The following is a 24,047-nucleotide window of genomic DNA, read 5'->3' as shown; positions in this document are numbered from 1 at the left end:
AAATTTTTTTCAACATGAATATGAAGAGAGACTCACAGCCAATGTTTTGAATACCGTACCGGACGCTGTACCGGTCAAGGCATTAGAACGAAATATTTCAGTACTGGTACCGTTTCGGGATAGCATTTCGGGATAACATTTCGGAATGGTCGATATATAAATAAATTATATTTCAAAATTATATTTCAAAATAATAGTCTATATAAAAATAAATTATATATAAATGCATATATATATATAAATTATAAATAGTCTAGTCTGAATTGAAGGTTAAAAAATAAACTTATAGTTTGAAAAAATGAAGAAAAAAACACACACACACACACACACACAGGCCGAAATTCAGGCCAGTACAGGCCAAAATTTAGGCCGGTACATCCGGTATCGGCCGATACGAAATGTATATAGTCCTTGTACCGACCGGACGGCCGGTACGAAAAATTTCGACCGTACCGGCCAGTACGGAATGAAATTCAAAACTTTGCTCACAGCAGCTTCTGTTGAAGATGAAGCTACATAATCATCTAAAAAAATATTAAAAAAGAGTTAGATAGATAATAAACCGAGATAGATAGATATTAAAAAAATATTTCAAGTTTCAAACTATCTAAACTCCATAAACCCTTGCTCCAGAAGAAATTTCTCTAACCTGATATCAAATTTAGTCGAGATAGTAGTAGAAGTAGAAGTAGTGCTTGGCCTCCTTTGAGCCACATTAGAACTCCCCCCACTCCCCTAATCCGCCCCGCACCCCGCCCCCGCATCCCGGGGGCGGGGGACGGGGGTGAAAACCCCATCCCCCGCCCCATGCGGGGCGGGGTGTGGGAAAGTGGTGCCCCCGCCCCATAGGGGGCGGGTAGCACCCCTAGTGGCTTGGGCCTGGTCCGACTGGGTATAAAAAGTCATTTCCAAATATATAACTATATATAGTTATTTTATTCTCAAGTTTATGTGTCATCCACATCATTTAAATGATAAGATTTGATTTGTAAGATTTTAATTTTAAAATTTATTTTCCAAATCAAAGTATGTCATGTAAGTATTTTACTAGATGTGCTTTATAGACCGGCAATAAAATATTCATATATATATATATATATATATATATCTTGTACAAATGAATAAATAATTAAGGCATTCCCATGATTATTGGGATTACATTCAAGGCACTCAATATTCCCTATTCTGAGCAGCAATCATGTGATTGCATTTGATGAGCGCAACAGATTTGCATCCGTCACATTAGCTTCACTTTCCTTATATGCAAACAGTCTTGTGAGGCAAGCTGTGAGGCAATTGTTTAAGGACTAGTTGGTGCAGTAGATTATACTCATAGCATTTATATAGCATGAAGGCTTGTGTGTGTGTGTGTATTGTTTTTTGATAAAATGCTTGAATATGTATTTATATGGCCATCATCTAGCTAGGAATGATCTTGCATCATGGCTCTTGACCAATGTTCGAATGGTTGTGATCAGGTTGGGCGATGGTTGAAGTGAGAATATGGGGATTTGGAACTGAGGACGCCTCAAGGAAAACTAGCTGGAAAGGTGATTGCGAAAACCCAGGAGGTAAAAGAGTTCCTTCAAATAGAAGATGCTCAGGCGATCAAAACATGCAGTGAGCCGGGACAAAATTTCGAACTGGAGGACTCCAATCACGATTTACTGCTAACTTGGGATGATCTACTAACCTTTTCCAGTGACATGTACGGAAAGACAACAACACGGGCATTCGAAATACATGGTGACGTAGGAGTACAGAAAGCAGAGGTACCTAAGCTTGATTTAACCTTTCATCATATAAAAAACTCCTTGACTGAAGAGGAATCTATGGAATTGGAACAAGCTTTTAGCGACTGAAGAAAGAGGGAATAGCAGTACTAGTGCTAATCAAGATTTGAACTCTTTTGATGATAAGCAGGATAGCCCAGATATTTCTTCTTTCTGGACAAGGCCTACATAGACTTTGAGCAAAAGATTGCTTTGGGGCCCAAAAAATCTATGGAATTTTGGGATGAAGAGGAAGAGATTGTTAATGTCAGGGATTACTGTTGAGTATTATGGAGTTTGGTCCATACTGCTTGAGCGGAGTGTCTAGTCGCTCGAGCGAAGACAAGTCAGAGAGTTCGCTCAAGACAGCTTGACAGACCGCTCGAGCGAAAACAAGTCAGAGAGTTCGCTTGACACTGCTCGAGCGGAGGGAAGTCAGAGAGTTCGCTTGAAGAGCCGCTCGACACATGGCTCGAGCAATTGCGGGAAACATGTTCACTCAATGAGGGCTTGACACGCCGCTCGAGCGAACATGACTATTTCTGAAGTCTTTAGGGTTTCCGCTGCATGACATATATGTATTATTTTGTTTTGACTTGTGACTGTATCAGAGTGAACAGTAGCCGTCCCATACATTGTATTGTGATTCCTCAAGAAATAAAAATCTTCTGCAACTCTTGTGGACGTAGGCAATTTGCCGAACCACATAAATATTGTGTCGTGTGTGATTGCTTGTTTTCCCGTGTTTACTTTTACTTTATTGTCATCATTTTTCACAACAATTGGTATCAGAGTCAAGGTTCGAGTCTAAGGAAAAACGATGGCTGAAGAGGAAGTGAAGCTATCGGGGATCGAGAAGTTTGATGGCACGGATTATGGATACTGGAGGATACAGATAGAGGATTACCTCTATAGGAAGAGACTTCATCTTCCATTGTTGGGGATTAAACCGGACAGCATGTCAGTTGCTAATTGGACCCTGTTGGATCGATAGGTTCTGGGAGTTATTCGGCTAACCCAATTGAGATCCGTTGCACACAACGTTATCATGGAGAAGACGACTGCAGATCTCATAGCGGCTTTGTCAGATATGTATGAAAAGCCGTCAGCAAATAACAAGGTACATCTGATGAAAAAGTTATTTAATTTGAAGATGGCAAATGGTACGTCTGTTGCACAACATCTGAATGATTTTAATACTATCACAAATCAATTGTCGTTTGTTGAAATTGAATTTGATGATGAGATACGTGCACTGATACTATTGGCATCACTGCCAAATAGTTGGGAAGTCATGAGAATGACTGTCAGTAATTCTGCCGGTAAGTCAAAGTTAAAATATGATGATATCCGTGATTTGATTTTGGCTGAGGAGGTGCGCAGGAGAGATTCAGGCGAGACCTTAGGTTCGAGTTCAGTGCTGAATGTTGACTCTCGGTGGAGAGCACAAGACAGGAACGCAAACAGAGGCAGATCAAAATTAAAGAACAGGGGCAAGAGCAAGTCAAGACCTGGTCAGCAGGCAACTTGCTGGAATTGTGGCAAAGCTGACCATATTAAGAAGAATTGCAGAAATTCCAAGAAGACCGAGAATGATAATGCTAATGTGGTAACTGAAGAAGTACATGATGCACTATTACTTGCAGTTCATAGTCCAGTTGATGACTGGATACTTGATTCAGGGGCTTCCTTCCATACATCTTCCGATCGGGAGATAAGGCAGAACTATGTTGCAGGTGATTTTGGGAATGTGTATCTGGCTGATGGAGAGACTTTGAATGTAGTAGGGATGGGAGACATTGACATTGCACTCCCTAACAAGAACAAATGGACCTTGCAGAAGGTCAGACACATTTATGAGTTGAAGAAGAATCTCATTTCTATTGGGCAGCTTGATGATTGTGGTCATTCAGTGGTATTTTCATATAGCACCTAGAAGGTCACCAAAGGGGGATTGGTACTGGTTCGGGGTAAGAAAACTGGTACATTCTATATGACTACTGGTTTGAATAACACTATTGCTACTACCGTTGCAGAGAGCATATCAGATTTGTGGCATTTGAGGCTTGACCACATGAGTCAGAAGGGCATGAAAGAACTTCTATCTAGATGCAAGCTACCAGAATTGAAGTCAGTTGATCTCAGTATGTATGAGTTGCATTATGGGGAAACAGAAGAATATCAGTTTCTTGAAGAGTGGCATAACACTGAAGTCAGGGAGACTAGATCTCGTGCACACTAATGTGTGGGGACCTTCCCCAGTGGCATCTCTTGGAGGTTCTCGTTACTATGTCACATTTATTGATGACTACAACAGGAATGTATGAGTCTATTTTTTGAAGCATAAATCTGATGTATTTAATGTGTTCAAAATTTGGAAGGCCATGGTTGAGACAGAGACAAACTTGAAGCTGAAATGCTTGAGGTCTGACAATGGTGGTAAGTATATTAATGGTGGGTTCAAGGAGTATTGTGCAACTCAGGGTATCAAAATAGAGAAGACCATTCCTGGGATACCACAGCAAAATGGAGTTGCTGAATGCATGAACAGAACCATAAATGAGCGTGCTAGAAGCATGAGGCTGCACGCTGGGCTACCACCTACTTTCTGGGCAGATGCAGTTAGCACTGCAGTAGACTTGATAAACAGAGGGTCATCAGTTCCACTGGATTGTGGATTATCTAAAGAGGCTTGGAGTAGGAAAGAGGTCAGATTTTCTCATCTTAAAACTTTTGGTTGTCTTTCTTATGTTCTTATTGATTCTGATGCTCGTAGTAAACTTGAGACTAAGTCAAGGAAATGTTATTTCATTGGCTATGGAGACGAGGCATTTGGCTATCGTTTTTGGGATGATCAGGGTCAGAAGATTATAAGAAGCATGAATGTAATCTTCAAGTCAGAGAGTTTGCTCAAGACAGCTTGACAGACTGCTTGAGCGAAGACAAGTCAGGGAGTTCACTTGACACCGTTCGACACACCGCTCATCGTTTTGACTTGTGACTTGTATCAGAGTGAACAGTAGCCATCCCATACATTGTATTGTGATTCCTCAAGAAATAAAAATCCTCTGCAGGACGTAGGAAATTTGCCAAACCACGTAAACATTGTGTCGTTTGTGATTGCTTGTTTTCCCGTATTTCCTTTTACTTTATTGTCATCGTTTTTCACAACAATTACTTGGTGCCTGGGAGCTTGGTCCCTATCCTAGAAAGCTTGTTCTCCAAATATGGGGATGTCAGTGCAGATACCACTCTATCTTCTGGAGTAAAGATGGCCTATTTACTGTATTATGTGGGACTTTAGACAGCATGTACAACACCAGGGTTTTAGACATCTCAGAAGATCAACTAAGAAATTGGTGGAAGTACTTGAAGGCCTTTCTCTCTGCGGGGTTCAAAATTCTTTTGATCATTTGAAGAGAGTTGCGCATGCTTACTTTGGACTTCGGCTTAGAGAAGGAGTAGATACCACCCTTTTCCAGCTTAATAGAGATATCACAGTGTTCTGAACAAGTCAATAAACTTGCTAAAAACTTGGAGCTAATGAAGTTAAAAAGGGAGCGCATAATATCTAAAAATTCTGGGATCAAGTCTAGCTTGATTGACGAGTGCTTGCAAGGAGCCTTCAAATTAAAGTGGAGGAAAGCTGGACAGGGTCTGAAGCTTAATCGACTACACTAGAAAAATGGGAAATCCCTACACTGTTGTATCTGTTCTCCAACGATCGTAACTTTCAAGGGTATGCAGACAATATATATGTATTTACGAATGTGCAGCAATTATTAATTTGAAGGTAATTTTGAAGTCGATGTGATATCTCATCAAGATTTTTTTTAAAAATTTTATTCGAATTTAAGAGCAAGTATGAGAGTAAGCAGTTCAAAATTACAAGTTAATGCTCAATTCAAAACATAAATGATAATTCGTGCATTAAAAGGCCCAATACCACTGTAATGAAGTAATATAGACTTATAAAGAAATGTCCGAGTTCATCATATTTATAGAGAAGCTAACATAGTGACGGATTTTATGGTGAAAGGGTGCAAAGGGTAGGAATGTAGAATTTCAGAATGAGACCTTTTGGGGGAGACGTTTTTGTGGCCTTATACGTACTAATAGATGGGACCTTCCATATATTAGGCGCTAGCGTTTTTTTATGCTTATAGTGATGGCTTTCCTCCGCCTTAGTAAGGATTTTCAATAAGATTGTGGGGCTTTTGCCTCTTTTATTAGGGAAAAAAAATTATAAAGAAATGTAGTTCATTAACCTTTTAATCATTATTCATTTGTTTATGTAATTTTAGATAATTTTTTCATTTATATTTTAAATTTATATATTTTTTAAAATAAAGTACGAAGAGACTACACACTCCAAACTGCAAATATCATTTTCCTAATTATATTAATGAGTTGTTAAATAAATTGTAAAATAAATGTATCAATTAAAAAATGAGAGAAAACAATAGTCAACCACCAACAACCGTTGGTTGTTAACTTGTAATTATCATTATTCTGTTAGAGCGTGCTCTCTAATCATTCAAGCATTTAAGTGGGGCCAGGTTTGTGTGATTAAGAAGGTATTAATCCCTCAGTATCCAATAAAGAAGAGGCACACGCATCCATCAATGGATCTAATTACCACAAACCCAAAAAAAAATGAAGAAATTTGAGACAGAAAAAGAAACACAAACACAACAGTTTAATCGGATGAAACATCACATGCCCAGATCTGTCTCACTACATTGAGCCAGCGTATATTTGCTCTGTCTTTGTTTTCACCTCGTAACTGCAAAAGTAATTGCCACGCATCCAGCTTGGATCTCAAAGTAGCTAACTAATTGAGTCATTGACGACGATGTTTTTCATCGGATAGTTTGGAAGAATATTGGTTCCACACCCCTGCAAAGTTCCATTCTATCTTCTTCTTCTGGTCCTCTATTTCCAGCTGTATGAAAATCTTTTTCCATCAACAATGAATCGAATTTCCATTCTGTCTGTCATTTTCCGATTTGACACCTTGTACCCACATCTTAATTCCTTGTTCCCTACTCATTCTCACAATCCAAGAATGTACTAATGCGTTGTTTCACTCTGTTTGTTTTTTTTTGTTTTCTTTCATTAGTCTCGCGCAAAATAAGAAGGATTTTGGTAGGATGATGAACACCCACATGCTCATACTAGTTCTTGGACTAACTTCAACAGCTTTGTTGGTAGTTCTCATACTTGTCATCTTGTTTTACCCCAAAAGAACTGTGAAAAATGGTCGTGAAGATATGGAAAACATGGACCAGAAATATGGAGTTGAGGCTCGGATAGAGGACTTGATCACTTTCCATGGTGGGCAGGACCTGACAATAAGTGACATTCTGGATGCTCCGGGCGAAGTGGTAGGAAAGTCCAACTATGGCACGCTGTATAAGGCCTTAATGCAGCAGAGCACCACGTTGAGGCTTCTGAGGTTTCTGAGGCCAGTTTGCTGTGCCAGAGGTGAGGAATTTGTTGATGTGATTCAGCTTCTGGGATGTATAAGGCATCCCAACTTGGTGCCTCTTCTAGGATTCTATGCAGGGCTGAGGGGAGAGAAGCTTCTTGTTCATCCGTTTTACAGGCGCGGCAATCTGGCCGAATTCATTCGAGGTAATCTGTCTATATGGCTTGTGATGATCTCATATTCTGATCGGTTTTCGAGAAAATGATGGAAAGAAAAAGAAACTAAACTTGGATGTCAGTGTTCTTCCTTTTTCTGTAACTTTTAAGGGGATATGAGGGAACAGAAGCCATAATCCAACAATTTTGCTAAGCTGAATTACGCTTACATATGATGTATAGAACAGCAGAACTTATCATCATCATAATCCTTTTTCTCCTAGTTTTTTTGGTTTTTCAGTACAGAAAACTGATTATTTTATCTTGTTATTCATTGAAAATTCTTTATATTAGACGCTTTACTAATCTTGGTACCAATACTTAATTCTGAACGGATTGTTAAACCATTGGATTGCTCCAATCCCTGATTTAGATTAGGCAAAGGAAAGGGAAGTGAAATAGGAGCACTTTATCAGATTGAAAACGAATGGCCGACTCAAGTTCAGATGGAATCTATTTGGTCTGCATGAACTATGGGCATTTAACAAACAACTAGATTTAGAAGCTTTCCTGCATATTTTGTACTGACCATTCTTCATTTGAAATTCAAATATTTTGAATAGACCAACTCTGTTTCATATGCATTGGCAGATGGAAACGGTGACGCTCACAAATGGACCATCATTTATAGCATTTCAATTGGTATAGCCAAGGGTTTGGAATATCTCCATACAGAATTCCAGAAGCCCGTAATCCATGGAAACCTCAAGTCTAAGAACATACTTTTGGATTGCAATTACCAACCATACATCTCAGACTTTGGCCTTCACCTTCTGCTGAATGCTACTGCTGGACAAGAAATGCTTGAAACTTTAGCATCTGAGGGCTACAAAGCTCCTGAGTTAATCAAAATGAGAGATGCAAGCGAAGAGACTGATATCTACAGCCTTGGGGTAATCTTACTTGAACTGCTTTCAGGGAAGGAACCGATCAATGAGAACCCAACTTCAGAGGATGATGATTTCTTTCTGCCTAACTTCATGAGAAACGCGGTCCTTGGACATAGGATCGGAGACTTATTTCGTCCAGACATACTTCTCAGCAACAACAATGAAGATGAGCGCCGGGTTACTGAAGAACGCATCCTCAAATTCTTTCAGCTTGCTATGACTTGTTGTTCTCCTTCTCATTTTGTCAGGCCCAATATCAAGCAAGTCCTCTGGAAGCTTGAAGATATAGGAAAATAAGAACTTTGGTATTTTGCAGAGAATCCAACTAGGTACTGCTGGTACCTCATTGCGATGGTCGATTTTGGGATGCGCGAGGACATATCGATCCTCTAAAACCTAAGGGATTATGTATATATGTAAAGCATATATGATAAATGAGTACACTTCTATCCAAAATAGTTGAAAATCTTGGCTGTGCAACAAGGATCGTAGTATTGGTGATGTTGATGTTTATGGAGAAAGATTAATCAGTTGAAGCAAAAGTTGCACTTTCTGGTCACTGGCCACCCACCAAGGATCCTAGAAATATAAATGGTGATTACACTTTTCACATTTTAGAACGTTTTATTGTCAAATATCAGCAGCTCAAGATTTTGGATTCCATCAGGTTCTTTGAACCGTGGAGGCACAAGTTTTTTTTTTTGGAGAGAAAAAGTATCCAATTTTTATACTTGTAGTTAGCCCTGTAAAGTGTACTGGGTGATTATATGAGGTGAAGCCTAAACAAAAATGTTAGATACACTTATAGAGTATGCGAGTATCACACACTCTTATTAAAAAAAAATTAGATAAATTTAAAATCTACGTAAAAAAAAAATATATTTTTTTTGTAGTGGATCTCACTATTTTTTAAATGAAGTGTGCAACGCTTACACGCTCTATGATTATATATAGCATTACTCGAAGCTAAATGATAAGGCCATTTGGGTGTTCATATACATTACATTGTATAAAGGATGTGTTGATTAATCAGGTAACAAAAAGCGAGAATTGGTGTTTATTTCTTGATTAATAGCCCATTTCCAGACCGCAGAGAGTCATGGTTGCGGATAAGAAAAGTGCCTAGACCTATAAAGTAATTTTATAAAAATAAACTCAGAATAATGCCGATCTTTAGTAGACTTATCAGTATATAAATTCATAGATAAGGTCTTATGCAGAAATCAATACCACAATCCATATTTCCTAATACATCTGTCTCTCTCTATCTCTCAGTGTCCAACTGACAGATGAGGTGGTGGGGGAGGGGATTATAGTAAATCTCATAATAACCACAACTACCCTATTAAAAGAGATTAACCACTTTGGTCAGATCTACCTCTGCTTTCTCCACCTTATTTAATGCTGGGCCATTGGAGTAATCAATGCATTGAGTGTGTTTTTTCCTCCAATGTTCTTGCTTAAGAAGTTGTCAATGTGACAATCATATCTGATCTAATTATGTACACCATATATCCTCATTGTTCAAGAAAAGTTCAATGTTTTCAAGGAAGGAGATCAAACCTGCCAATCTGACCGGTTGGATTGTCAATTGATCTTATGGTCGGTATATGATACTTTATGATAGGCAATCAAAGACGAGACCAAGTTTGGGGACAGACATTAGTGTGGAATCTGAAGTGGGTAAGACATCCTCTAGCAAGCATCTTATATTTAGATGATGAAAAAACATCATTAATTGGCTATAAGGATTTCGTGTGCCATAAATGAGGACTATTAATTGGCTAAGTATCTTTTTCTAACTGTGTTTCTTTTCTTTTTCTTTTTTTCTCTATTTGCTTTCTTCTCTTTCTCTGGTAAAGAGATGATAGTTCCTTTTGAAACATGCACTGCAGAATATCATTAAATAAGAACTATTCAAACATCAATAAATTAATGTTGTACACTGTCAAATTATATTCAACCATGCTTCTTTTCATTAATATATTTCACATCTGAGACGATATGCGGTCAAAAACACAGTCGCCAAATGCAAAAGTAGCATCTACAAGTTACAACACTAAACATCTCGGTTTTCATTTTCATCTTTCATTGCTTTTGGTTATAAATACAAGTGATTTTTCAATAAGGAATCTGCAAAGAAACAATCGTAGGCGTTATCCTGATCACTTTCCTGAACCCGTGAGAACAATCTTGTGGTAGCAAATACTTCATTCAATGCTTAAGAACTTGCACAACTATAAAGCAAGGCAGATTTCATTGGTCACGGGACTCCCAATAACAAATTTCAGTGTTATTCTGAAAAACCAATAGAGAATGTTATTGGCCTCTGGACTTGAACTCCATGATCGCAGATAAAAGAGTGTAATTGGGAATCAGATTGTTATGAGGCAATGGCATATTTGTCATTGGCGATTTGTCGTTCACTTCAAGCCATAGCTCTATCGCTCTGCGGTCATAAGTGTAACCATCTGCGGCGACACAAGGGTCAGTCATCACATCCTGCAACAAAAATACACACCAGTGACAATCATTGTAAGGGGACTTCCCATGAAGATGGTGAAAAGCAATATCCAAACGTAATCGCAGCTATATACTGGTCTAAAAAAGAAAAACACAAAAAGACCATCCATCCCGGTTTGAATTGGAGAAACAGAAAAGAAAAAAGAAGAAAGAAGAATGAAGTAAATCTCAAAAGGTAACATAAAATAGAAGTAGGCATGGGGAAGGGAAATATTTTTAACAAATATGAGCCCAGCCAGACATATGCATGACCCAGTAAGCATCCGATAAGAGGTTCTATAATTGCTGCATAAATGCATCTTTCAATACATATTGTGTGTGTGCGTGCGGGCATGTGTGCAGGTGACACACACACACACACACATATTTTGTGTCTGTGTATTAACATCTAGATGGCTTCCAGATTTGGTATAAAGGGTGACAGTATTCTGCCTAACTTTTCAGTTCACCAGAACCATATTACCCAAGTAGGAGCTATAAATATTGCCAAACATACCTTCAGAATTGGGCAGATTAAGTGGTTTGGAGGTGCAGATTGAACTCTAGAAATCAAACCTCGAGCCCTATCACCAACCTCCTTCAATCTCTCCAGTGCAGGAAGTACTTTATCTTTCAAATCAGGCCTGTCTCTGCGCCGAAGCTCAGCACAGCTCAGTCCAAGTTCAGCCAATTGCTTTGTCTCCTCAACTGGCCAATTACCAGCCTCTTGGTCCAAAATCTCAGATAAAAGCCCATCACTCAAAGCAGTTTCCACCACATGGGCCAGTGCCATTGCTGGTTTTGCAGTCAGCAACTGCAAAATCACCATCCCAAAGGCATACACATCAGACTTTGGAGAGATTAAACCTGTCCTTTGATACTCAGGATCTATGTAGCAAAGTGTCCCAACAGGCCCCGTGTCCTTGTATAAAGTAGACATAGAAGTAGGATCTGTATGAACAATCGTAGAAAGGCCAACATCACCGATCTTGCTTACGAGGTTGTGGTCAAGCAAAATGTTTGCCGGTTTCAGATCACGGTGGATAACTGGTTTTGGCTTTGCGTTGTGAAGAAAGGCGAGCACTGAGGCTACTTCCCAAGCTATTCTGAACCTCTCAAACCAAGGGATAGGGGGTGTACCATTTTTCCTTAGCAACCTGTCCTCCAGGCTACCACTCTCCATGTACTCGTACACAAGACAACCATGATCTATACATGCTCCAAGAAGGAGAAGTAAATGTGGATGACGAATCTCGCTCAATATTTTAAGCTGAAAGCCAATAGAAAACATATGCAAGTATTCAGTCAATACTTTACATTCCCCCTTTTTTTCTGTCTTTCCATTCAAAATAATAGCAAATCACAAGATATGAAAAGAAAAGCAGTAGGTAAGTTGCCTTTATTTAGTTTTATTATTGGTTGGAAGTGGTAGCATCTTATAAACTGGAAACCAACTGAATTGTAGAAGTGGGAAGGTTAATCAAAGGCTAAAACGTCACACTTTATATAAGCACATTTCTGTACAAGAATTAATCTTGAAGATGCTATTTTTATCCATTGAGCAAAACGTTAAGAATACCATCTTAACTTCAACATGAAAGACCATAGATAGAGCACATAGATAGAATTTAAAACACGAAAATCTTAACGTGCACTTTTAATACGCATATACAATATATATGTGCGTGCGTGTGTGTGTGCATGTGCAACCATGCATGCATGACTAACAAATTATATGTTTACATTTTACCAACAATTTTGTTATACCTCCTGCTGAAATTGCTTAGTCTTGCGACTCTCTTTAGAGTGAAGAACTTTCACTGCTGCAGTTGTATGATGAAAACTACATTTATAAACTGATCCATATGCCCCCATTCCTATTTTAAGATCTTCAGAAAAGAATGAGGTGGCAGACACAATCTCGTCCCATGTGAACTTTCGGTATTGGTGCACTGGGCCCACAAGAGCATTCTCGAGCTTCTCTTTCTCTTTAGCATCATGAATAGCCTTCATCTCGGCTTCTTTTCGTTGGGATGTTTCTCTTTCAGTAGATTGTCTCACGTGTGTGACTTCTCTTTTCGCAGCTTCATACCTCTCTTTCTCTTGTCTTGCTAATTTCTTGGCCATCTCCTCTTTGAGATTGATCTCCTTAAGCTTCATTGCTTCCTCCAATCGGCATTTATTGAGATTGTTTAGCTGATCAAAGCAATACAATTGCATGTTACTTCATTTGAAAGGAGAAGGAAAGGAAAGAGAAGATTATGGACGGACAAAATGTAACAAATAAATATCTATTGCTATAATGCACCAATCTACTACAATACATATTATGGAAGCAGTAGTCTTTAATGAGTTTTGTTTCTGTTCATCCACGTCAACATCCCCCATCTTCTCTCCCATGATTTTGGATAAAATCTGAAGATGCCGTTTTATTAAACACTAATGTAGCATTTAACTTTTGTTACAAAATTTATTACAATATCTAACAAGTCTTTTGGTTTTCATAACCTGCACCCTTTTTTGTAATCAATGGATTCGTAAAGGTTATCAAATTTTGAAGTTAAAAAATTATATAATTTATCATTTTCGATGAATATAATTACTTGGCACATTATTAATGTACAAACATAAGAAGAGTAAGAGGAGAAAAGAATAAGGTGCCCCACTAAGTTTTGGAGATCAAGGTGTTAACATTGGCGATTCTCTTAAAAGGTTCTCTTTGTTGCATGATGGTTCAAGGGATGTTGACTTAAATATATATATTTATTTTATTTAATAATTCCAATTATACTCGTGCATAGCATGGGGTCTGCTACTAGTTTGGTCCAAACCCAAGATCTTGGAAAATCATTTTCTAGTATTTAGCCAGGTAAAATTTAGAGAAAAACAGCAGTTTAAAGGATATTTTGGTCAATAAAAGAAAACCAACGTTTACCTTCAATGAGGCATCATTTGTCTCGCTTTGAGCTATTGCATACATTCCCCGGGCATGTCTGAGTTCCATTCTTAGCTTTTCTAGCTCAAAATTCAAATTTTCCTGCCCATATAAGTAAAAACCAACATGAAACTTCAGAAACACAAATGAGTGTTTATAAACTTCAGAATGTATGCTAAAATTGACATGTATATGTATATGATTATATGTGAAGGGAATTATACTCAGCCTTCCTGAAACGCTTTTTGCTCAATGATTTAGATAAATGTCTTTTATTAGTCAACAGAGGGCATTTTGGACTTCTCAATCACCATACAGTATTCAGGCTCAGTTACATCGACTATCTCCATCTGCCTTCTTCTGCTACTGGATTTGCTTGCTCAAAGGTAAAGAAATGTAAAATAACATTCTTTATCAATTCCTAACTCAGACATGCTTGTATGTTACTGTCAAAAAGGCTTGCACTAACCTTGATACTCATTAATGGGAACTTTATGTCCAAAAACTTTAGATGATAAAGCTATTTCACATAAAGATTCAAATCCGAAAAGAAATATAATCTTTGTCCAAAGCAGATGCAGTATCCAATGTCAATCTCCAGGGGGAACTTTTGGACACGCAGCTCAGTAGCAATGCCAAAACACCCTTTATCTATGATACAGTGACAAGCACCATATAAAGTCAAAAGAAATTTGAAAAGGCTACCTGGCTCTCAGATGACAGATACTCAGTGAGCATGTCTGAGGTGGAAGCTTGATCAGAAATCCATGACTGATTATCTGTTGGCAAGCTTTTGCAACTAGAGGTCCGACTTAGTGCATGTCCACTATCTGCATTAGTGGCACAGGAACTCAGATCATCCTTCCCTTCCCTGATATCCAAAGACTGGCATCTAAAGTGACTGCTTTCAACTGAACTTGTTCTTGTCTTAAGAAGGGTCTGGTTAATAGTTGCGAGAGCTTGAAATCGCTGCATTGGTAGGGAAGGAGAATCAAAATGAGAGTTCAAAGCAACTGAACCATGGTCTGCATGCCAGAAAACAGAAGAGAGGTGTCACATCTTTTATATGCCAATTCATCATTGTATAGATTAGGAGCTGAGAATCAAATTTATTGAACTAAAATGTATGCAATAGTAATGAATTTCCAAACTTCAGTTCTACTATAGAGAGACAAGGACATCCCAAATCCCAGTTAGAACTGATGATATGCTATTCTAATTATTGAAACAAACTTAGGTGAATGCTCAAAATTAAATAAATTGATTGATAAATTAAAAAATTAGGTGAATGTATGAATGTAAATAACCTTCTGAAACAAAGAAGTCCACAGCCCGGGGAAAAAAAGTTCTATACCATACTCTTTAATTGGCAGATGTAGATCAGAATTTATGTAAAGTGCATATACCTATCTGTGAACTGAAAGTGTAGCTTGATGAATTTGTAGTAGAACAACTTGTCTCACTACTGTCATCTCTAATGCTTCCATTTGTTTCTATACTGGATGGGCGTATAGAAGACAACTTCCCTTTCGAAACAGCATAGACTGTACAAAATTCTGGAGCACATACTGCGATTCTCGAAGATACACCTTTAAGTTTCCTATAAATATTAAAAAACATCTTGTTAACAAGAGCAATCATGATGCATATGAATAATGAGCTTGGAAATATACAAACAAGAAATTAGAGGGATATTTCCAACCTATTCTTATAAAATGAAAATCTGATACTTGAGAGGATGTAAACCACGCCAAGTAAATACCTTGTAAACAAGCCACGAGATGAAGCTCCTATAACAAGCTTGTTGATACCATGCTTAGCAACCTCCTCTGCTATTGCATTTGCCACATCATTTGATTCAATCACTATAACATCTACTTCTACCTGTAACCAGAGCAGGGCAAGTTAAGATCCTATGCCTGGATTTATTCTAGATCAAATTTCGAAACACAATATATGTTGACCTTTTTCTGTATACACAATTTCTTATAAGGAAGAAGCATTTCACTTGTCTGCCACTCTATATCCTTTATGTAAGCAGCTGCTACTTCTTCCCTAACTTGTGAAATTGGAATCGAATTCCCCACTGGAATAACAATGCAGATAGTCAGAAGAAAACTACTTGGTGAGATCCACTGATTCTTTTCTGTAACTTACAATAACAAAATGGCAAATGTAATCTTTCTAGAGTTTTGCACTGGAGAAAGTTAAACATTGGATGAGTCAGTTTGCATCTTGAGAAAGTAGAGTAGAAGGAGAAAAAATCCATCAAATCTCTCAAAATATTGTTAACAATTTCCCTTTCTTTTTCCTCAAGTATCCAAAGATTCAAATGGAGATCTCTGGACCTCACTCGTGCTAATAATCTTCAAGGTGCCAGAAATTATATGAAACCTTTTGAAGACAGAACTAATGGAATCCTGGCCATGATGATGGTATTAACTGATAGAATATTATTTCTGTTTTGCTAATTGATAGAACAACACTTCAAGGATTACTTAAACCAGTCAAATCTTCCACGTTTTTTTGAAAAGTACAGTTAATGATTTCTGAACATTTCTTATACCCTTGAAGTTTCTACATATGTCGGTTAGCTGAAAAAAAGTGTTCAAATGCTACATAACAGTTCCCCATCCTCTGAACATAGAAACTAAAGCACATGGCTTACTAGGTGTAGGAACTGAACTAATCCTTGCACGGACATGTATCAGCTTGAAGATAGCATTCCCCTCAGGAACAAACTTCTCCAGTGACCATTGTACTATATGCTTGCTTTTTCTTTTTCCGTCAACAGCTACTGCAACAACTGAAGATGAGGAAGGTAGTGGCGTAAGATTCTCATCTGCTTCTACTTCACTTCTATCCATTACTGTGCCTCTCCTTGTTAGGAAGAAATCCTCTGTAACATTTTGAAGTAAAACATGAGAGGACTGCAGTACTAGCCATGGATCAAAACGAAAACTTTTATACAGAATATTATAACACTATACGAGAAGAGTTGAGGTTGATTAACAACTGCACATCGGATAATTTTGAAATTGCATAAAATGGATTTCTTTTTTCCCAAAATGACCCCTATTGGTATCCAATCTAAAAGTTAGATTTTACAAAGAATACACACAAAACATGCATACAGAACAGCTGAGACAAACACCACAAAACCCAGAAGCAATACACATCTAACTGTTCCAAAACAAGAATTTGAAACGGTAGGTCTCCCAGACCCACAGAGAGTAACTAGTTCCCTAGTTTGATAGCTTGCGAGTCTAATTTAAAGACCGAGACATGAAATGATATTATGCAACACCAATTCAGAGAGAAAGAGAGAGAGAGTATTTCCCCAATGGCATACTTGACTTCCAGAACCCAGATGTAAAATTTGTAAAACACTGCTCCTACTCAGGCTTCACGATGGAACAAAAGAAATTCAAAAACCCAAGAGATTCTGCACACCAAGAGAGACGAAGTTTCACGAAGTTGCAGTCAAATAATCAAAACAACGAGCTACGGGTTACTTGGTTTTTGAAACCCAGATGCAAGCCTCGACGAAAATATCACTCATGAGTCACAGAACAAGAAGAATTTTCAAAACCCACAAAGAATCACATCGACTTACGGACAAAAAATCAATGAAATGACAAAAGTTCAACGAAAAACACAATAATTCAAGAGTGTAGAAAGTAGACATATAGAAATGCCAAAATGAACCTCAAAATGGGACAGAAACAAAACCATGCGCACCAACTTTAAACTTCAGCGCCTCCCGAGCAAGAATAAAGATGACCCATAATTTGTTTTTGATAAAAGATGACCCATAATTGATAATTCTCTAAATACGAAAACCCTTGCGAAAGTCCAAACACAATATCTATTCCCAGTTACTCAAGGAAGTATAATATATTCCATTTTGGCAACACAGCCGTTGAAATAAACATACTTGTTTGAAAATTCTAGATGAACCCATGTGACGTGAAAGACTACGCCACGAACACAGTTTGCTGCCAAATATTTAAGAGACCGTGCCGTCGGAGGAATTCATCTCTGGGAATTACAAGCACACAGCTTGTAATTTATTTATTTAATCCTATACGGGAACGGTTTGTTTCTGATTATAGAGCTTGTAGAATTCGAATTGCTTTTGTTTCCAACAAAGACTCTTTATCTTCTTAGTTCTAATACCCAACCATAAATTAAAATAAATAAATAAATAGTTCTAATACCCAAAAGCTAAACGGTTCAAAGCAACTCTTTGACTATATCTTATCTATTTAGCATTGCCGTTTGAAGAAAATTACTGCCGGTAAACTCTTAAAAATTCACGTGTTTATGCGAAGTTGATCTTCTAACCAACTATTTTTTGACCCAGCCCATCGTCATGAGCTGCGTGGGGTGTTCCTGGGGGACTGGGACCAGACAGCGTGGCAATTATTTGCCCAACCACTCCGTGGTCGGTATCGAACGTTCATGTTCAGAATCTGAAGCTGCTAGGAATCTTCTGTGGGATGTAAGGCAACGCGTCCGAAAATATTCTTTTATAATTATGAGATATAGATATATTTATGGACCACCGACGACAGATTATATAGATGTAACATAATTATCGAGATTTATAATATGAAACGTTAAATTATAAAATTATTTTTATAATAAAATAAATTTAATAAATCAAGTTATAGTAATTTGTGAATCTATTTTTGAGATAAAGGTATCATTACACCTACTTTTGTATAATTTTTTTTTATTTTTTATTTAGCACTTCTATACACATATTGTTGAGAAAAAATAACTCTACCCATTTTTTTAAAATCATTTCTTTTTTATATAAAAAAACGTATACAGAATTATAATACAAGGAAAGATACCTTTTTTTTTTTTTTTTTTTGAAAGATACTTGACAGGAAATCAATCGCATGAATTTTTAATATTTTTTATAAATTACTTTTGTATACTTTTTTTTTTAAAGGGTACATAAGTATATATACTTTTGTATACTTATGTATACTTTAGTGATATCACACTATTTAAACTCTTAAGGAAAGCTTGATTTGAGAGAGACAAATCCAAGCTTTTGCTAATTATTACTTTAACAAGAAGTGGTTGGTCGTAGTCTTAGGTCATTAGAATAATTGGAAACTTTAGATACCACACGTACTTAATGTGAGAATCAAAAATTTTGAAAACCAATTTCTTTTCTTTTTTTTTTTACCAATTTTTTTTAATAAATAATACTATATATATTAGCAAATAGAAATATAAAAAAGACACATGGGTATAGTCCATATAATACATAATTGGGGGAGATCAGATCAAATTACTAATTAATAAAGCTCCTTTACTTTCCAAGAGAACAAAGTAATTAATATAAGAAGAATGCTACTTTAACACCTAAATTTGACACCTCATTTCAAAAAATAAAATTGAAAAGAAAATATAAAAAAAACCCAATTTGGCCTAGCTAGTAGTTACATAGAACGGTACTACTTAGGCAACAGAGTAGCACCGCTCTTAATATAATTGGGCCGAACTTAGACGAATTCTCCCTCTTACATATATGCTCCATGATTTTTTATGGGGATTAAAGGAGGTTTGCAAGCTTGTTTGACAGCTTATAAGGAACATGTTTCCTTGGTTTTTCAAGCAGAAAGTTATACCCTTTACAGAACCATGGTACTTTGTACCAAGTTAGGATTGAATCAAGTGAGGTTTGAAGGGGATGCTAAAGTTATTGTAGATGCTGTCAACTCTAAAAATGAAGATAATTCTTGGCTTGGTCAAGTGAAAGAGGATTTGCAGCAGCTGATGGACTACAATCCAGCATGGCGACTATCTTTTGTACACATGTCTGCTAATAAAGTTGCTCACATAGCAGCTAAGTTGGCAATCAATGATGTTAGTGAAAAAGTCTGGTTAGAGGATGGTCCTGTTGAGGTTATAAATTCTGTTATGGATGATTAGCTTGTATGATTTAAGTTTATCTCATCAACGAAATTGTTTCTTTAAAAAAAAAAGTTTAATTGCCTTGTCGGATTTTTTTTCCTAATAACTAAATAATCATATATATACAATGCAGCATTTCTCTTTCTTTTAAATTTTGTTATTTTTAGTCATATTAATAATTAAAATTAAGCTATAAAATTAAGGTAATATAGAAATTAAGTTGTCCTCGTCAACTTTAGGCAGGGATTCATGGACTTCAAACAAATCATGTGTCAATGGAGATCACGTGGAACAGCTGCCGTGATCATCCTATCTAACAACTTCCTTCGTAATTATGTATCTCATGACCTTGACTTCTACAAGCAATGCATGTCAGGTCAACTCAAGATCAATTTCCGGATTCCGGTTTCACAAGTTTGGCCTTCTTTGGACTGCAGTTTTTCCTTTGGCCTTTGGTTTCATGCATGTCACTTTCTGCTTATTCAGAGAGAGAGAGAGAGAGAGAGGTCTCTTCAAAGCCGTCTTCAAAATATGGTTTATTCACAGTTTCCCACTTTTGTTTTCCCCTACCTCTTCAATTTAAGATGACAAAGCTGATGTGAAATTTGTTAGCTATAACAGCTCATAAGTCTTCGCTCGGAAGCCATGTAAACATGTTGGCCTGGCGCCTCTTGTCTCATGCGAGTTTTCGAGAAGACGACGAAGACCAAGACTCGGCTGGCCGTAAAAGTCGTTTTATATTATTTTTAAGTTGCATACTTTTCTAATTTTCCCTTTCAAATCGGCCCACATGATGATCTTGCATGAAACTCCAAAAGGGATGTTTTTGGGTTGCAAAGAAGTATGAACAGGCCGCTCTTATCCCTGCGTTCATAATCTCTATATATGGATCAATATGGATCTGTTTAGATTACTATTGTAAATGGTTTGCACATGCTAAATTATTAATTAGATGCCTGGCTTAGTACTTGGACTTTGTACCTCATTGTATCGACAGATTTATATAATTTGATGTAATACGTCAAATTGTAAAATTCATCTTATTATAAAATAGATTTGACGTCTCTCATCAAACTATATAATTTACAAATTTAATTTCATAAAATTTATGTGTAGATCTAGTCATTCTAGTAAGAAATATGAGTTTTGGAGCACGTGCTATGGAAATTATGAAAATTGAAAGATTCTATTGTGTGTTGGGAATGTGTCTACGACACCTTAAACTAATGGGTTATTCTACTCAAGCCAATATGTAAAACACACAATTTACATCATTTAAATAATAAGATTTGATTTATAAGGATATTTAAATTTTAAATTTTATTTTATAATTTAAATTATGTTATATGAACATTTTAATAATATACTTTAACTGCAGGCTTGAGAATAAAATTTTTCTATACCAACATGCAGAAGTTCTTAATCAGAGCTCGGAGATATTGGAAGGCTTTTTCTACCTACAAGCTGTCGGAATATTTAATTAGACTTCTTATTCTATTGGACTCTGGATTATATTAGACCCAACCACATTGGACATCCGTAATGGGCCGATTACCTTGAGATGTAGTCCATTTAAACTTGAACTCTTTTGGAAATCGTTGCTAAAATTTAGTAATTTTAGCTCTCTATGTTATTCTCTCTCTCTTTTCTTTTTTTTTTTTTTTTTTTTTTTTTTTGGCAAGATTTCTCTGGCTCTGAATACCCTGCGTTTTGAAAGTAACTGCACTTGTATTTTGAGAAAATAATTGTGATCTGTTTGTTTTTTTAGACAAGATTAATTAGCAATATTATTAATAATTGAAAATACAAGATAGAGAAATGAAAGGATTTTATTTCAATCAAGATGAGGTGTAAATCTCTCTTTTACACTCTATAATAGAAAGTTTATACATTAAATGATGAAATACGTTCACCCACACAAGATTACACACGTTACAAATTAAAATAATTAAATTTTAAAATTTTTAAAAAATATGGGTGGCTATGCTATGAGTTCATGATCACTTGAGGTGGCGGCCATCATCGCACTGAGGACCGGTGAATTTCTGGCCACCTTCAACAGACTTCCACAGGGTTTTCAGCCAATGCCAGCCGAAGTGATGGCTAGCTGGAGGTGGTCTTATAAATAATTAGAGCTAGAGATGTTAGAATTCATGTTTTTTATTTTAGTGTTTTAGTTTAGATCTAAATTAATAATCCTATATATAATGTAGATCATCTTTTTTAAAAGTTGTGCATAGAGATTGTCTGTGTGGTATTTTGTGATTGTAAAAGGTGTAAAAGTTTACTAATAAAAGGAAATGAAATATATTTATATATATATATATATATATATATATATATGAGTGTTGATATCCTGTTTCGCAGTTTGAGCAATTTTGCCGTTCTGGGTTGATCCATTCCTGCAATGAATGGGAGAAATGTAGGCTTAGGGTAGTAGGGGATACCTCCGATGCCTAAGAGCATCTTCAATGGATTAGTTAAAAACTAAATCCATTGAGGATTTAGCTATTAGAACATAAAATGACATCACAATAGATTAGCTAAATTTTAAAATTGAAATTTAACTACAATCACTTCCAAAATAATTTTCAAATTTAAAAGTAATTATTCATACATCAAATATATTTTATATTAATTATTTATCTCCCTTTTATATCAATTATTTCTCTCTATTTTAAATGAAAATTGAAAAAATATAATTAGAATATGATTACTAATTAATATATAATATTATGAATAGTAAAATATGATAAAATAAAATAAATTCATAATTAAAAAAATTAATATATTTTTAAAATTATTAATTACTCATTACTATATAATGAATAAATAGATAATCCAATGTGGAGATTTGATGTGAATAGTAAAGCTAAATTCATCTTGTATTATTTTATTATCATATAATAAAAAAGTAGTTATTCTAATTTGTGTGCACTTCTAATTAATGTACATATGCCAAAGAGTTTTCCCATTAGTAGAGAATATTAATACTTGATGGAGGTGGTCTCTTGTCATGTTGTTTGTAGTGTGTCGCTCCATATCGAAGTCGTGTTCTCCTGCCAACTCCTTGCCAAGTGATAGGCCAACCATACCTGGTCGTGGCGACTGCTGACAGTTCTGAGCTTATGTCGTAACGTGTCCGCCTCCATTCTTCATTAATGTGTCGATGCGACGTGACCTCGGTCAGTTGCTTCCATCTTTCGAATCTTGTCCAATCATTGGCACTTGAGAACTTGGGTGTCCTTAACTCTGCGCGTACGACTTGTCGGCCAGTTGAGATGTCAGGCTGCATGTCCTAATCCCACGCTTTACACTTGCCACTCTCCCTTGTGGGCTTTGTGGGTTGTTGTCCTTCTGGGCTTGGCCTGAGTCACTCCATCCTCATACAAATTTTGTTTTACCGGGCTGTTCTTAGGCCCACCTGACCATGTGGATTGGGCTTGCTTGGTCGGGGCCATTATTGTGGATAAACCCCCTTCTCAATAAGGATATTTACCCGGTTTAAGTTGTACCGTGAAAAGACTGTAGCAATAAAAGAATGATGCTTGACCAATTTCACGTTGTTGGAACGTGGGGAGCTGTCCGAGTCATCCTTTGACTATTTGGTAGACTTGACAAGTCAAAGTTCTCCTATTAAATTTTTTTTTAAGTAAAAATTCTCCTATTAAAATTGAAATTGACAGCTGTTTTCACTTGTCAGTAATCGATCCCTTTGAACCTTCAAAGAAAGTTATATGGGAGATTAGGACAGTGCTTTGCTTTGGCCACCAAATTTGAATTCAATCTCCGTCCCATAATCTATTTTATCCATCTTCAATTTTAATTGAGATTGAAAATACCAATTTGAAATATAAATTTTCTTGTTACGCGGTAATTGTCTTATTAGATATTCCAAAAATATAAATAAGTTGATACTTTTTATCCAATTGAAAGATAACATGCCATTAAAATTGTTTAGATAAACGATATGTCATTTTATGATATATACATTATACAAGCTTCTCTTTCTCCCTTTTACTGTGGCAAGCCATTAATAAGACCTGATCATGATGTGCAAGGCCTAATTAAGCTCTGAGCACTCCCTGATATCTCTGATTTAAGCTTCTGCTGTGGTTAAGAGTACTTCATCATCATGTTGTATATATATACATACATGATCTACCTAAGCTAAGTGACAATCATCATGTTTCCACACAATTCCTTTACTCGAAAACAAACAAATTATAAGATAGCTAGTGAGCTGCTAGAGTGTTTGTAAGAGTACTGACAATAGTCTAGTAAAGGTAAAGATAAAATTTACTTAAAATTACATGATTTACCTTTTATCTTTGTTATTCAAGATATAACTCCATATTAGATTAT

The 24,047-nt window shown here is 36.4% G+C and overlaps 2 protein-coding genes across 11 annotated transcripts; one reads left to right on the top strand and one right to left on the bottom strand.

The window, feature by feature from the left end:
- Positions 1-6,438: 6,438 nt before the first annotated feature.
- Positions 6,439-8,957, top strand: LOC109002488 (putative kinase-like protein TMKL1). Of its 2 annotated transcripts, XM_018980268.2 has the most exons (3): positions 6,439-6,719; positions 6,895-7,409; positions 8,010-8,867. In XM_018980268.2, the coding sequence occupies exons 2-3, from the start codon at positions 6,926-6,928 to the stop codon at positions 8,603-8,605; spliced, it is 1,080 nt and encodes a 359-aa protein (XP_018835813.1). In that variant the 5' UTR covers positions 6,439-6,719; positions 6,895-6,925; the 3' UTR covers positions 8,606-8,867. The 2 variants fall into 2 exon arrangements, with proteins under 2 accessions (XP_018835813.1, XP_035549005.1); XM_035693112.1 differs by having other exon boundaries at positions 6,439-7,409; positions 8,010-8,957.
- A 1,250-nt stretch (positions 8,958-10,207) lies between these two features.
- Positions 10,208-17,918, bottom strand: LOC109002487 (U-box domain-containing protein 35-like). 9 transcript variants are annotated; one of them, XM_018980263.2, is made up of 11 exons: positions 17,683-17,918; positions 17,098-17,190; positions 16,414-16,644; positions 15,710-15,831; positions 15,508-15,629; positions 15,152-15,345; positions 14,451-14,770; positions 13,746-13,847; positions 12,578-13,006; positions 11,328-12,080; positions 10,208-10,810 (listed from the first exon to the last, which is right to left on the bottom strand). In XM_018980263.2, the coding sequence occupies exons 3-11, from the start codon at positions 16,610-16,612 to the stop codon at positions 10,628-10,630; spliced, it is 2,424 nt and encodes an 807-aa protein (XP_018835808.1). In that variant the 5' UTR covers positions 16,613-16,644; positions 17,098-17,190; positions 17,683-17,918; the 3' UTR covers positions 10,208-10,627. The 9 variants fall into 9 exon arrangements, with proteins under 9 accessions (XP_018835808.1, XP_018835804.1, XP_018835805.1 ...); XM_018980259.2 differs by lacking the exon at positions 17,683-17,918 and adding an exon at positions 17,454-17,639; XM_018980260.2 differs by lacking the exon at positions 17,098-17,190.
- Between the last annotated feature and the right edge of the window lie 6,129 nt (positions 17,919-24,047).

The sequence above is a fragment of the Juglans regia genome, chromosome 8 (assembly GCF_001411555.2).
Source record: "Juglans regia cultivar Chandler chromosome 8, Walnut 2.0, whole genome shotgun sequence".
NCBI lineage: Eukaryota > Viridiplantae > Streptophyta > Magnoliopsida > Fagales > Juglandaceae > Juglans > Juglans regia.
The sequence above is the reverse complement of the archived record's forward strand: the minus strand, read 5'-3'. Positions and strand labels throughout refer to the sequence as shown.

Bases quoted from the DNA above. Each gene is read 5' to 3' on its own strand.
- LOC109002487 (XM_018980263.2), bottom strand. From the start codon at position 16,612: ATGGATAGAAGTGAAGTAGAAGCAGATGAGAATCTTACGCCACTACCT. The intron at 15,630-15,709 runs GTCAACATATAT...CTCTGGTTACAG, and splicing joins AATTGTGTATACAGAAAAAG to GTAGAAGTAGATGTTATAGT. The intron at 12,081-12,577 runs GTATAACAAAAT...ATTGGCTTTCAG, and splicing joins CTAAGCAATTTCAGCAGGAG to CTTAAAATATTGAGCGAGAT.
- LOC109002488 (XM_035693112.1), top strand. From the start codon at position 6,926: ATGATGAACACCCACATGCTCATACTAGTTCTTGGACTAACTTCAACA. The intron at 7,410-8,009 runs GTAATCTGTCTA...ATGCATTGGCAG, and splicing joins TCTGGCCGAATTCATTCGAG to ATGGAAACGGTGACGCTCAC.